This window comes from Oncorhynchus mykiss, chromosome 27 (assembly GCF_013265735.2).
Source record: "Oncorhynchus mykiss isolate Arlee chromosome 27, USDA_OmykA_1.1, whole genome shotgun sequence".
NCBI classification, from domain to species: domain Eukaryota; kingdom Metazoa; phylum Chordata; class Actinopteri; order Salmoniformes; family Salmonidae; genus Oncorhynchus; species Oncorhynchus mykiss.
Window position 1 is genome coordinate 31,542,994 of NC_048591.1, and position 12,652 is coordinate 31,555,645.

At 45.0% G+C, this 12,652-nt stretch overlaps 1 protein-coding gene across 4 annotated transcripts in view; it reads left to right on the top strand.

The window, feature by feature from the left end:
• LOC110507192 (phosphatidylinositol 4,5-bisphosphate 3-kinase catalytic subunit beta isoform) overlaps positions 1-12,652 on the top strand; it is an 85,091-nt gene that overhangs the window by 40,422 nt on the left and 32,017 nt on the right. For all 4 annotated transcript variants that reach the window (XM_036964685.1, XM_036964686.1, XM_036964688.1 and 1 more), the window contains 2 exons: positions 9,148-9,334; positions 12,181-12,409. In XM_036964685.1, the coding sequence (XP_036820580.1) occupies positions 9,182-9,334; positions 12,181-12,409 (382 nt within the window). In that variant the 5' untranslated portion in view covers positions 9,148-9,181. The remainder of the gene's footprint in view (positions 1-9,147; positions 9,335-12,180; positions 12,410-12,652) is intronic.

Consider the following 12,652-nt stretch of genomic DNA (forward strand, 5'->3'; position numbering starts at 1 on the left):
TTTCCCCTTCCCTCTACTCCCTTACCCCTTCCCTCTACTCCCTTACCCCTTCCCTCTACTCCCTTACCCCTTCCAAACAGGTATCCTTTCCCCTTCCCTCTACTCCCTTCCCCTTCCAAACATTTATCCCTTCCCCTTCCCTTTACTCCCTTACCCCTTCCCTCTACTCCCTTACCCCTTCCAAACATGTATCCTTTCCCCTTCCCTCTACTCCCTTACCCCTTCCAAACATTTATCCTTTCCCCTTCCCTCTACTCCCTTACCCCTTCCCTCTACTCCCTTACCCCTTCCCTCTACTCCCTTACCCCTTCCAAACAGGTATCCTTTCCCCTTCCCTCTACTCCCTTCCCCTTCCAAACATTTATCCCTTCCCCTTCCCTCTACTCCCTTTCCCCTTCCATCTACTCCCTTACCCCTTCCCTCTACTCCCTTACCCCTTCCAAACATTTATCCCTTCCCCTTCCCTCTACTCCCTTTCCCCTTCCATCTACTCCCTTACCCATTCCCTCTACTCCCTTACCCCTTCCAAACATTTATCCTTTCCCCTTCCCTCTACTCCCTTACCCCTTCCCTCTACTCCCTTACCCCTTCCCTCTACTCCCTTACCCCTTCCAAACATGTATCCTTTTCCCTTCCCTCTACTCCCTTCCCCCTTCCCTCTACTCCCTTACCCCTTCCAAACATTTATCCCTTCCCCTTCCCTCTACTCCCTTCCCCCTTCCCTCTACTCCCTTACCCCTTCCAAACATTTATCCCTTCCCCTTCCCTCTACTCCCTTCCCCTTCCAAACATTTATCCCTTCCCCTTCCCTCTACTCCCTTACCCCTTCCCTCTACTCCCTTACCCCTTCCAAACATTTATCCTTTCCCCTTCCCTCTACTCCCTTACCCCTTCCCTCTACTCCCTTACCCCTTCCCTCTACTCCCTTACCCCTTCCAAACATGTATCCCTTTCCCTTCCCTCTACTCCCTTCCCCCTTCCCTCTACTCCCTTACCCCTTCCAAACATTTATCCCTTCCCCTTCCCTCTACTCCCTTCCCCCTTCCCTCTACTCCCTTACCCCTTCCAAACATTTATCCCTTCCCCTTCCCTCTACTCCCTTCCCCTTCCAAACATTTATCCCTTCCCCTTCCCTCTACTCCCTTCCCCTTCCAAACATTTATCCCTTCCCCTTCCCTCTACTCCCTTACCCCTTCCAAACGTACATGCATACAATAAGAACCTGCATCTCCATCCCCAATCTCAATAGTGCTATTTATCCACACACAGCCACCCTGCAGCCATCGCTGCCATTATATTCTCTTTTTCATTTATTTATTTCACCTTTATTTAACCAGGTAGGCTAGTTGAGAACACCTTTATTTAACCAGGTAGGCTAGTTGAGAACACCTTTATTTAACCAGGTAGGCTAGTTGAGAACACCTTTATTTAACCAGGTAGGCTAGTTGAGAACAAGTTCTCATTTGCAACTGCGACCTGGCCAAGATAAAGCGTAGCAATTCGACACATACAACAACACAGAGTTACACATGGAATAAACAAAATATATAGTCAATAATACAGTAGAACAAAAGAAAACAAAAAGTCTATATACAGTGAGTGCAAATGAGGTAAGTTAAGGAAATAAATAGGCCATGGTGGCGAAGTAATTACAATATAGCAATTAAACACTGGAATGGTAGATCGGCAGAAGATGAATGTGCAGGTAGAGATACTGGGGTGCAAAGGAGCAAAATAAATAAATAAATACCAGTATGGGGATGAGGTAGGTAGATAGATGGGCTGGGTGCAGTGATCTGTGAGCTGCTCTGACAGCTGGTGCTTAAAGCTAGTGAGGGAGATATGAGTCTCCAGTTTCAGAGATTTTTGTAGTTTGTTTCAGTCATGGGCACCAGAGAACTGGAAGGAAAGATGACCAAATGAGGAATTGGCTTTGGGGGTGACCAGTGAGATATACCTGCTGGAGCGTGTGCTACGAGTGGGTGCTGCTATGGTGACCAGTGAGCTGAGATAAGGCGAGGCTTTACCTAGCAGAGACTTGTAGATAACCTGTAGCCAGTGGGTTTGGCGCAGTATGAAGCGAGGGCCAACCAACGAGAGTTTACAGGTCGCAATGGTGGGTAGTGTATGGGGCTTTGGTGACAAAACGAATGGCACTGTCATAGACAGTTTGTTGAGTAGAGTATTGGAGGCTATTTTATAGATGACATCACGGAAGTCGAGGATCGGTAGGATGGTCAGTTTTATGAGGGTATGTTTAGCAGTATGAGTGAAGGATGCTTTGTTGCAATATAGGAAGCCGGTTCTAGATTTAATTTTGGATTGGAGATGCTTAATGTGAGTCTGGAAGGAGAGTTTACAGTCTAGCCAGACACCCAGGGATTTTGTAGTTGTCCACGTCAGAGCCATCCAGAGTAGCGATGCTGGACGGGCGAGCAGGTGCGGGCAGCGATCGATTGAATAGCATGCATTTAGTCTTGAGGATTAAGCAGTGGTGCACTCTGAGTGGGCTGTGCTGAGCATGAAATAAATCTGTTGACATTTCCTCCCTCCCTCTCTCCACCCACAGGGCGATGAGTGAGGAGGGATGAGAACTGGCTTTTATGACATCATAATGGATGCATTATGGAGCCACATGTATGCTATGTGATGTCGCAATAAGCCTCTGCCGCTACCGGGAGATCAATGGGGCGGTGCACAATTGGCCCAGCATCGTCCGGTTTAGGAGAGGGTCTGTCCGGCAGGGATGTCCTTGTCCCATCGCGCACCAGCGACTCCTGTGGCAGGCTGGCGCAATGCACGCTAACACGGTCGCCAGGTGTACGCTGTTTCTTCCGACACATTGGTGCGGCTGGCTTTCGGGTTGAGCGGGCAGTGTGGCTTGGCTGGGTTGCGTTTCGGGGGGACACACGGCTCTCAACCTTCGCCTCTCCCGAGTCCGAGTTGCAGCGATGAGACAAGATTGTAGCTACCAATTGGATACCATGAAATTAGGGAGAAAAAGGGGTCCAAGTAAAAAATTGAAATATAATCTCTTGGCCACGTCAGTACCCACTGATACAGGGTGGGGAGGAGAGGGACAGACCAGAGAGATAGAAGGTAGAGGGGGGGTTGTAGTTTGAGCGCTAATCCAATATCCTCGGCCACTTTTCCCACCAAATGGACAACTACAAGATATGACATTGATGTTTACCACAGACAGGAACATGTGGAAAACCACAGTGTCTATGTGTTGAATAAATACAATCACACACAATATGTTATCTCCACCATCTAGAGTATACAGCCTCATTACCCTGTCCTCTATGGTAGGCCTACTATGTCCAGTTGATTGTTGTTGGACTGTACAGACCAGACCACAACTATGATGTTGCTACAGTAGACCTCACTACAGTAAATGTTATTTATCCTCTTCAGTTTTTTCTATCACATCCTGTCTCAAGCCCACAGCCACTCTCTAAATCCACAAGTAGGAGTGTCTAGTGATATCTGTCATGTTTGAGCAGCAGTGAGGGTGACTGTTTCTCACACACACACACACCCTTCATAAGCCTCATGCACACACCTCACACACACTCCTAATTCGCCTGTTATGTTGGGCCACACACTGAGACAGAACCTCAGGGTAACTGTGGATGACTAGTTCTACATCAAAATGTGTTCTGTTCACCTAGAAGTGCTACCACTGTGTACCACAACACTTTCACAACTCACGCCCTACTGACTAATCTCACTCACACACACACTCAATTTCCCCCCATTCCCAAGGGGAGTTAACATGTTCAGAGAGGGAAGGGGTATGACATGACACCATGTGGGCTGATGTGGATGAATGTGACTGGATGTGGTCAGTACAGTCCCTAAGCCCCCATTCCCCCCTGAACAACAGTCCCTCAGCTAGAGAGCTAGTGGAAAAGCTGACTCAGGATGCCCTAGTATAGATTGTGTGTGTGAGAGAGCGAGAGAATGTGACCTCATTCACACCGGTACTGTATTTATAGTGGAGCGGGGGTGGGGGTCTTCCTCTTTTGTGAACTCATTGTAGTATTTTTAGAAGTGTCACAGAGTCCTTAATCACTGACCATGACCTCATATCTCCCCCCTCCTCGCACACACTGCCCCATTGTAGACTAGAGTCGAGAGAGAGACCGCAACAGTTTACAAAGAACATAAGGACATACTTGTTAATAATCCTAATCATAATGTATTCATCAGTCTTTAGGGGAGACCTGTTCAATAGAACGATGGGTTGTTACCATGACAACGGTTCTTTCTTTCCAAACTGACATGGTGGAATAATTTCATTAAGTGTGACAGTGGAATATGTATGTCATTAATATTGACTAGGCTGTCGTAGTTCTAAAGTGACTCCTCTGCTATCACAGACACCCTATACATTTTCCTATACCCTTTACACTGTCATGATGAAATCACACCTGTATGACTTACACACACACATGAACGCACTAGCCCAGGGGAAATCTTGCAAGGCTTGTGCAGGCTTGCAAGCCGAAGAACACCATCCCAACTGTGAAGCACAGGGGTGGCAGCATCATGTTGTGGGGGTGCTTTATCTCCACCCTATATATATATGGCAAAATGTTTAGAATTGCAAAAAAATTGCTTTAAAACTGCATTATTTTCTCTGTGGCCTATGGCGAAGTTTAACTTTAATGTTTTTTTTCTCTCCACTGTGAAGAGGTGGGCCACTAAATGGTTTTGCCCTTGAGGTGGGTGGGCCTGTCATGACAAATAGTGTGATCTTATTAGCTAAACAAAACGTGTTTAAACAAAAATCAGCTTTGTTTACGTAGCGGGATGAAAATAATGTTATTTTTGCTGTAATCTCCAAAATGCAACGCATTAGGTCATCATACCGTTGCTATAGCAACGGATGCTAATAGTTTATCAAATCCCATTGTGACTCTGGGGGGGATGTTCAGTGTGTCTCCTCATGTTAGTTGTGACTGCGTCAGACAGACACGTTGTGGTGTCACCTTTCCTTTCATGAGTGTAACTGAGCTCCTCTGTGACATCACCCTCTGGTTCCCTGCATTGTTTGTCTGAGACAGGCATTCAACTGCACATTGTTTGTCTGAGACAGGCATTCAACTGCACATTGTTTGTCTGAGACAGGCATTCAACTGTACATTGTTTGTCTGAGACAGGCATTCAACTGCACATTGTTTGTCTGAGACAGGCATTCAACTGCACATTGTTTGTCTGAGACAGGCATTCAACTGCACATTGTTTGTCTGAGACAGGCATTCAACTGCACATTGTTTGTCTGAGACAGGCATTCAACTGCACATTGTTTGTCTGAGACAGGCATTCAACTGTACATTGTTTGTCTGAGACAGGCATTCAACTGCACATTGTTTGTCTAAGACAGGCATTCAACTGCACATTGTTTTTCTGAGACAGGCATTCAACTGTACATTGTTTGTCTGAGACAGGCATTCAACTGCACATTGTTTGTCTGAGACAGGCATTCAACTGCACATTGTTTGTCTGAGACAGGCATTCAACTGCACATTGTTTGTCTGAGACAGGCATTCAACTGTACATTGTTTGTCTGAGACAGGCATTCAACTGTACATTGTTTGTCTGAGACAGGCATTCAACTGCACATTGTTTGTCTAAGACAGGCATTCAACTGCACATTGTTTTTCTGAGACAGGCATTCAACTGCACATTGTTTGTCTGAGACAGGCATTCAACTGTACATTGTTTGTCTGAGACAGGCATTCAACTGTACATTGTTTGTCTGAGACAGGCATTCAACTGCACATTGTTTGTCTAAGACAGGCATTCAACTGCACATTGTTTTTCTGAGACAGGCATTCAACTGTACATTGTTTGTCTGAGACAGGCATTCAACTGCACATTGTTTGTCTGAGACAGGCATTCAACTGCACATTGTTTGTCTAAGACAGGCATTCAACTGTACATTGTTTGTCTGAGACAGGCATTCAACTGCACATTGTTTGTCTGAGACAGGCATTCAACTGCACATTGTTTGTCTGAGACAGGCATTCAACTGCACATTTGACAAAGTGCTTAGAACTGGGCGATATGGACAAAAATCCATTTTGTGATAAATTGCTTGAATTGATGCAATACTGATGAATAAATAGAATGATACATTTCTAACATTGTGCACAAGTTTTTTTAAAGTTTTTTTATGATCCTTTACAGTGCATTCGGAAAGTATTCAGACCCCTGGACTTTATCTACATTTTGTTACGTTACGCCTTATTCTAAAATGATTTAGTGTTTTTTCCCCTTCATCAATCTATACACAATACCCCATAATGACAAAGCAAAAACAGTTTTTTATAAATGTTTGCACATTTATAAATAAAGATTAAAATATGACATTTACAAAAGTATTCAGACTTTGTTGACGCATCTTTGGCAGCAATTACGGCCTCATCTTCTTTTGGTATGACGCTTCAAGCTTGGCACACCTTTATTTGGGGAGCTTCTCCCATTCTTCTCTGCAGATCCTCTCAAGCTCTGTCAGGTTGGATGAGGAGCGTCACTGCACAGCTATTTTCAGGTCTCTCCAGAGATGTTCAAGTCCGGGCTCTGGCTGGGCCACTCAAGGACATTCAGAGACTTGTCCCGAAGCCACTCCTCAGTGTCTTTGCTGTGTGCTTAGGGTCGTTGTCCTGTTGGAAGGTGAACCTTTGCCCCAGTCTGAGGTCCTTAGCGCTCTGGAGCAGGTTTTTATCAAGGATGATAAAGGGGAAATGATGGACACCGACCATATTGATCAGTTATCATCTCAGGCACTTTGCTGATGTCGTTCATTATGATAAGTAGCCTATACTAGAGAAATATCAATGCAATGCGTTTGCTAATTGGAAAATTGATGGCTACAACCATCAAACTAGTGGTAGTAGTTTACAGTGCGTTCAGAAAGTATTCAGACCCCTGGACTTTTTCCAAATGTTAAGTTGTGCCTTATTCTAAAATGGATAAATTATTATTTCCCCCTCATCAATCTACACACAATACCCTATAATGACAAAGCAAAAACGTTTTTTTAGAAATGTATGCACATTTATAAATAATTAAAACTGATATATAGTCCTGTTGGAAGGTGAACCTTTGCCCCAATCTGATGTCCTTAGTGCTCTGGAGCAGTTTTTTTTAATCAAGGATCTCTGTACTTTGCTCTGTTCATCTTTCCCTTGATCCTGACTAGTCTCCCAGTCCCTGCCGCTGAAAAGCATCCCCAAAGCATGATGCTGCCACCACCTTCCTTGACCGTAGGGATGGTGCCAGGTTTCCTCCAGATGTGACGCTTGGCATTCAGGCCAAAGAGTTACATTTTGGTTTCATCAGACCAGAGAATCTTGTTTCTCATGGTATGAGAGTCTTTAGGTGCCTTTTGGCAAACCCCAAGTGGGCTGTCATGTGCCTTTTACTGAAGAGTGGCTTCTGTCTGGCCACTCTACCATAAAGGCCTAATTGGTGGAGTGCTACAGAGATTGTTGTCCTTCTGGAAGGTTCTCCCATCTCAACAGAGGAACTATGGAGCTCTGACCAGAGTGACCATCAGGTTCTTGGTCACCTCCCTGACCAAGGCCCTTCTCCCCCAATTGCTCAGTTTGGCCGGGCGGCCAGCTCTAGGAAGAGTCTTGGTGGTTCCAAACTTCTTCCATTTAAGAATGATGGAGGCCACTGAGTTCTTGGGGACCTTCAATGCTCCAGAAATGTTTTGGTACCCTTCCCCAGATCTGTGCCTCGACACAATCCTGTCTCAGCGCTCTACGGACAATTTCTTCAACCTCATGCTTGGTTTTGGGAGAATATCTAAAAACCTGTTTTCGCTTTGTTATTGTGTGTCGATTTTTTTTCAATTGAATCCATAAGGCTAACAAAATGTGGAAAAAGTCAAGTTGTCTGAATACTTTCTGGATGCACTGTAAACTATGACTAGTCTGATGGTTGTAGCCATCAATTGTCGCATTAGCAAACTTATTTCATTGACATTTGTCTAGTATAGGCTACTTATTGTAATGAACGACATCCGCAAAATGCCGGAGATGATAAGTGATCAATATGGTCGGTGTCAATAATGTTATCTTTATCATCCCAGCACTAGTGTTTAGTTCCACCACTCACCAATGGTGGCTCAGAAATTGTTCAGTCCCTTTAAGAGAGAATGTTCTAGTTCAGAGTGTTGAATGGCAGTCAGAGCAGTTGTATATGCATAGCTGATCATGTTAAGTGGCCAAGATAGTGGCTCCAAATGGGCCACGATACTGTACTTGCTGCAGAGCCAAAATGGACCCAAGCACTTAACACCATTAGAGACAATGGGGCTGCTGCTGGATTTAATGGCCTGGTGATATTGAGCCAAAATGGAGATTGAACTGTGCCCTGCTGGAGCACTTAAAGACATGCTCTTCAGGAATAGGTCATTACAGAAAGGCAACTGTGATTGTGGATGGTCTATTGTGATGAAACACTGAGCCAGAATGGAAACTGGGCAGCATGTGGTTCTTTACCAAAGCTGCTCAAGCACTTACTGTAGTGTGTGTGTGTGTGTGTGTGTGTGTGTGTGTGTGTGTGTGTGTGTGTGTGTGTGTGTGTGTGTACTTGAACCACCTCCTAAACCCGTAACACATTTTTTGAAGGGAATTTTGAAAACCTGTCAACTCCAGTCCCACACTAACTGGATGATTTGAAAAATGGCAGCTAAATTTACCTCAACTCCGTTTACTTGATAATTGCCTTGGCAACAGCCTCATGGCCAAGTGAGGGGGGGAACCAGAGCAGGTTGTCAGGGGTGAGGGGAAGGGTTGGTGACCTTTTTGTTCCTGTGTTTGCTTAGTGGGCATTCCTCTGAGGGCTGGCGCTCACCCAACCATGGCCAGTCTGTGTTATACAGGGCTCCCCCTGGGGGCAAAGATGGAGTATAACAGTCTCCTCAGCCTGACACCACCCAACTTTCAGTCATCAGTAAAGACTATCAAACTATGTCTGCATTTCAATAGGATAGTAGGAATTGGAAGAACTCTGTGAGGTGTGGTTCAGCCATTCACGGTTACAGTTCTATACTCTCTGCATGTAGTTGTGGTTCTTCAGCAGTACATGGTTACTCTCCCTAACGGTCCTCTTTCCTCCTCCCAGGTCCTTATGGTTGAGCTGGGTGTTGGTCCCTGCGATGCCTCCCGCCATGACAGACGACCTGGACTTGTGGGCGGCCCACTCCCAGCTGTGTGGAGAGGACCTGGTCACTGTGGACTTCCTGTTACCCACCGGTATCTACATCCAGATGGACGTCCCCAGAGAGGCCACCATACAACACATCAAACTGGTACGAGAGAGGGGGACTGTGTGTGTGTGTGTGTTTGAAATTTAATTTTATGATATTTTGCTGGGTATTCTGCAGTTAACAGGCTTGCCTATAGCCTAATGTTAATCATTTCAGACAGCAGTCGAAACAGCGCAGTTGCAATCTTAGAACAGCATTGGAAAGTATAGCCTAGAGGCCTGTAATAGGCCTACTGTGCATCTCAGTGTTCTTATTGTTATCATGGGGATTCAGTAGGATTATAATGATAGGGATTTCTATCCACGTTGTCCAGCACTACAACACCTTCAGCCTTTCAGGTTGTTTAATCTCTTCAGTTAGAATCAACCCACATGGAACACATTACTTTACAATGTATTAGTTTAACATTACGGAGATTGGTTAGGATTGTTTTGATGAATGACTCTGAGTGCTGCCTGGCTGAAGTTCTGGTTCTGAGCCATTGTAAAAGGCCATCATAACAACTAGAACAAGCTGCTGTAGACTGTCGCCTCCTCTCCAGTCCAGACAGACACTGTCTAATGGGTGTTATGACACAGCTGGTGGCTGTTTGTTTGTCTCTGAGCTGCACTCTAACTGCATGCAAATATCCTATGACATCATGCGTGACCCTGCTAGTGGGTAGTGGTGGGGTGAGATGTAAGCCAAAGGTCAGGAATGTAACAATACACTATAGTCTTTACCATCATGGAAGGTTTCATACTTCTGTCACTATGAATGTTTTAAGGATTTTTAGTTTTGACCTTTTAAAGTGTACATTTTTTATTTTATTTTACCTTTATTTAACTAGGCAAGTCAGTTAAGAACAAATTATTATTTTCAATGACAGCCTAGGAACAGTGGGTCAACTGCCTGTTCAGGGGCAGAACGACAGATTTGTACCTTGTCAGCTCGGGGGTTTGAACTTGCAACCTTGCGGTTACTAGTCCAACGCTCTAACCACTAGGCTACCCTGCCGTTTTTGTATTTGACCGTGTGGTGAGATCCCTCTCCCTGTGACCCTCTCTCCCTGCCGGTGTTTTCCTCATGTAATGTTTTCCTCCAATCTGAGACACCATTTCTGATGCACACACACACACACACACCCACATAGAGAGACAGCATATTTTCCTCAGACAGGCTTTGTTGAATAGTTCTTGAACAACAGTGTGTAATGTCTGTTTCTCTGAATCACCCCTGGCTCCAGTGTTCCTAATGAGGAGTGACCTAACACTCCAATTCACAGAAGTGCTTGTTTGTCTGTTGGCTTTTCATATGTCTACAAAATAGAACTAACAGACTCAATGACTTGTGATCTGCTTTACAGTTGTGCAGACAGTTATGCAGTCTTATCAGTTACGTCCTGGTAGGTAGGCTAGCCGGTAAGCTACAGTCTGGCTACCTGTTGGTGGATTAGGTTCAGGGAGGGCTAGTGAGGGCTTGTTCAGAGGAAATCTATTCCCTGGAGCCAGTAAAGAGGAGATATGGAGGAAAGCTCAGAGAAATTAAAAAGTATCTTAGTGTGACTGCAGAATGAGGGAGAATGTGAGGAAGCAAGGGAGAATGTGAGGGAGAGAGGAAGAAGGAGAGGCTCAGGTAGACCAGCAGCAGATTGATTTATTTCCCCTACTAAAAATGTTTCGGAGGAAAGTAGTCCCCAGACGGAAGGCTTGCCAGCCAGCTAACAACGTTAAACCTCAGATACTGATTTGTAGACAGCACAGTAGCAGGGTGGAGAATAAAGATGTCTCCCCTGCTCAGATGTAACGTGGGCATGACATTTATCAGGGGTGCAATGACACACCACTCCTCCCTCTCCATTAGAATAGCTCGTCGTTCACTTCTATTCAAATGTGTTCTGATATTCATCCTCGGCTGGCCAACAGCACCACAACTGTTGTGACGTGTACTCAATGAATGTTGGTTTAGAATGTTTTTTTAAATGGTGACCTTGCAAGTCCATCCAACATGCATGAAATAAAACAACTAACTGAATGTAAGAGAACATATTCAAGAGATACTCTTGAAGGAAATGGTAAAGTTCAATAAATTGTCTCTTAAGTGAGGCTGTTATCCGGCTACTTCAAGGTGCTTGCTTTCATTTTAGATCACAACAGTAGTAGTAATATTGTCTCTGGATGGCTACAAATAGCATGCTGGTGAAATGTGACAGATAATTAGATGTCACACAACGGATAATAACAACACATTTGCTAAGTAAAAGCAGTTATTTGTCATGTGAACATGGTACAGCCAAGTGGTAAACTGTAATCTAATCAAGTCAGTTAAGAACACATTCTTATTATAATGACGGCATCTGATGCAGTAAAAGTTGAATTCCGGGAGTATTTTGTTTTCGCCTCTAAAGGTCTATACTTTGAGGGGACTTGGTCTGATGTTATGGTCAGTAAGGTGGTTATGACACAAGACTGTTTGTCTGAAGGGAAGAGAGGTGACATGACTCCTTGTCTACTCTGTCCCCATGTTTGTCTACTTCGTGCCCTTCAGCCTCAAACACACACACACCCTGTGACTGCGCCATGGGACATGATTCATGCCCTGATTGGTCTATTCAGGACCTGTGTCATCATGTTTGTTCCCCTGTCATCATATGACATATGGTTGTTGTTCATCCATTGGTTGTTAACATTTCAGTCACGATGATTCGTAGAACTACTGTTGGCTTTAGAATCTGGATGATTGTGATGTGAGTCATGGCTAATCATTCAGGTTCCACTTGTTGTTGTAGATCATGTATTTTAGAGGCTGAGCCTGTGTCTGTGTAGCCTCTGATCATACAGGTAGATTGTGTTAACTTGTCTTGCCATAGTTTCTGTAATAACTGTGGTGTCCCCCTCTTCTCCTCATAGCTCCTATGGAAGCAGGCCCAGTCATACCCCCTGTTTCCGTCTCTGGGGGAGATGGAGGGCCACATGTTTGAGTGTGTGAACCAGGCAGCGGTGCACGAGGAGCTGGAAGATGAGACCAGGCGCCTCTGTGATGTTAGGCCCTTCTGTCCCATGCTCAAACTGGTCACACGCAACTGTGGCCGCGCGGAACGCTTGCTCGACTCCAAGATCGGTGTGCTCATCGGAAAAGGTGACGTGCGCGCACACATGCGCACAGTAACAGTAGACCCTTACACTGATGTTTGACCTGTGGTTTGAACAGAGTAGAGATGCTCCTGGACAGTGATCACTCAAACACACACATACTCTCTTACATACTCATACTCTCACATACTAATCTCTTTCTCCAATATATTGATATCCTCTTTGCCTTGGCTGTCAGATCTGAGTCTTGTCTTCAGAAGTCTCATGTCATCATCCCAGTATCAGCTGA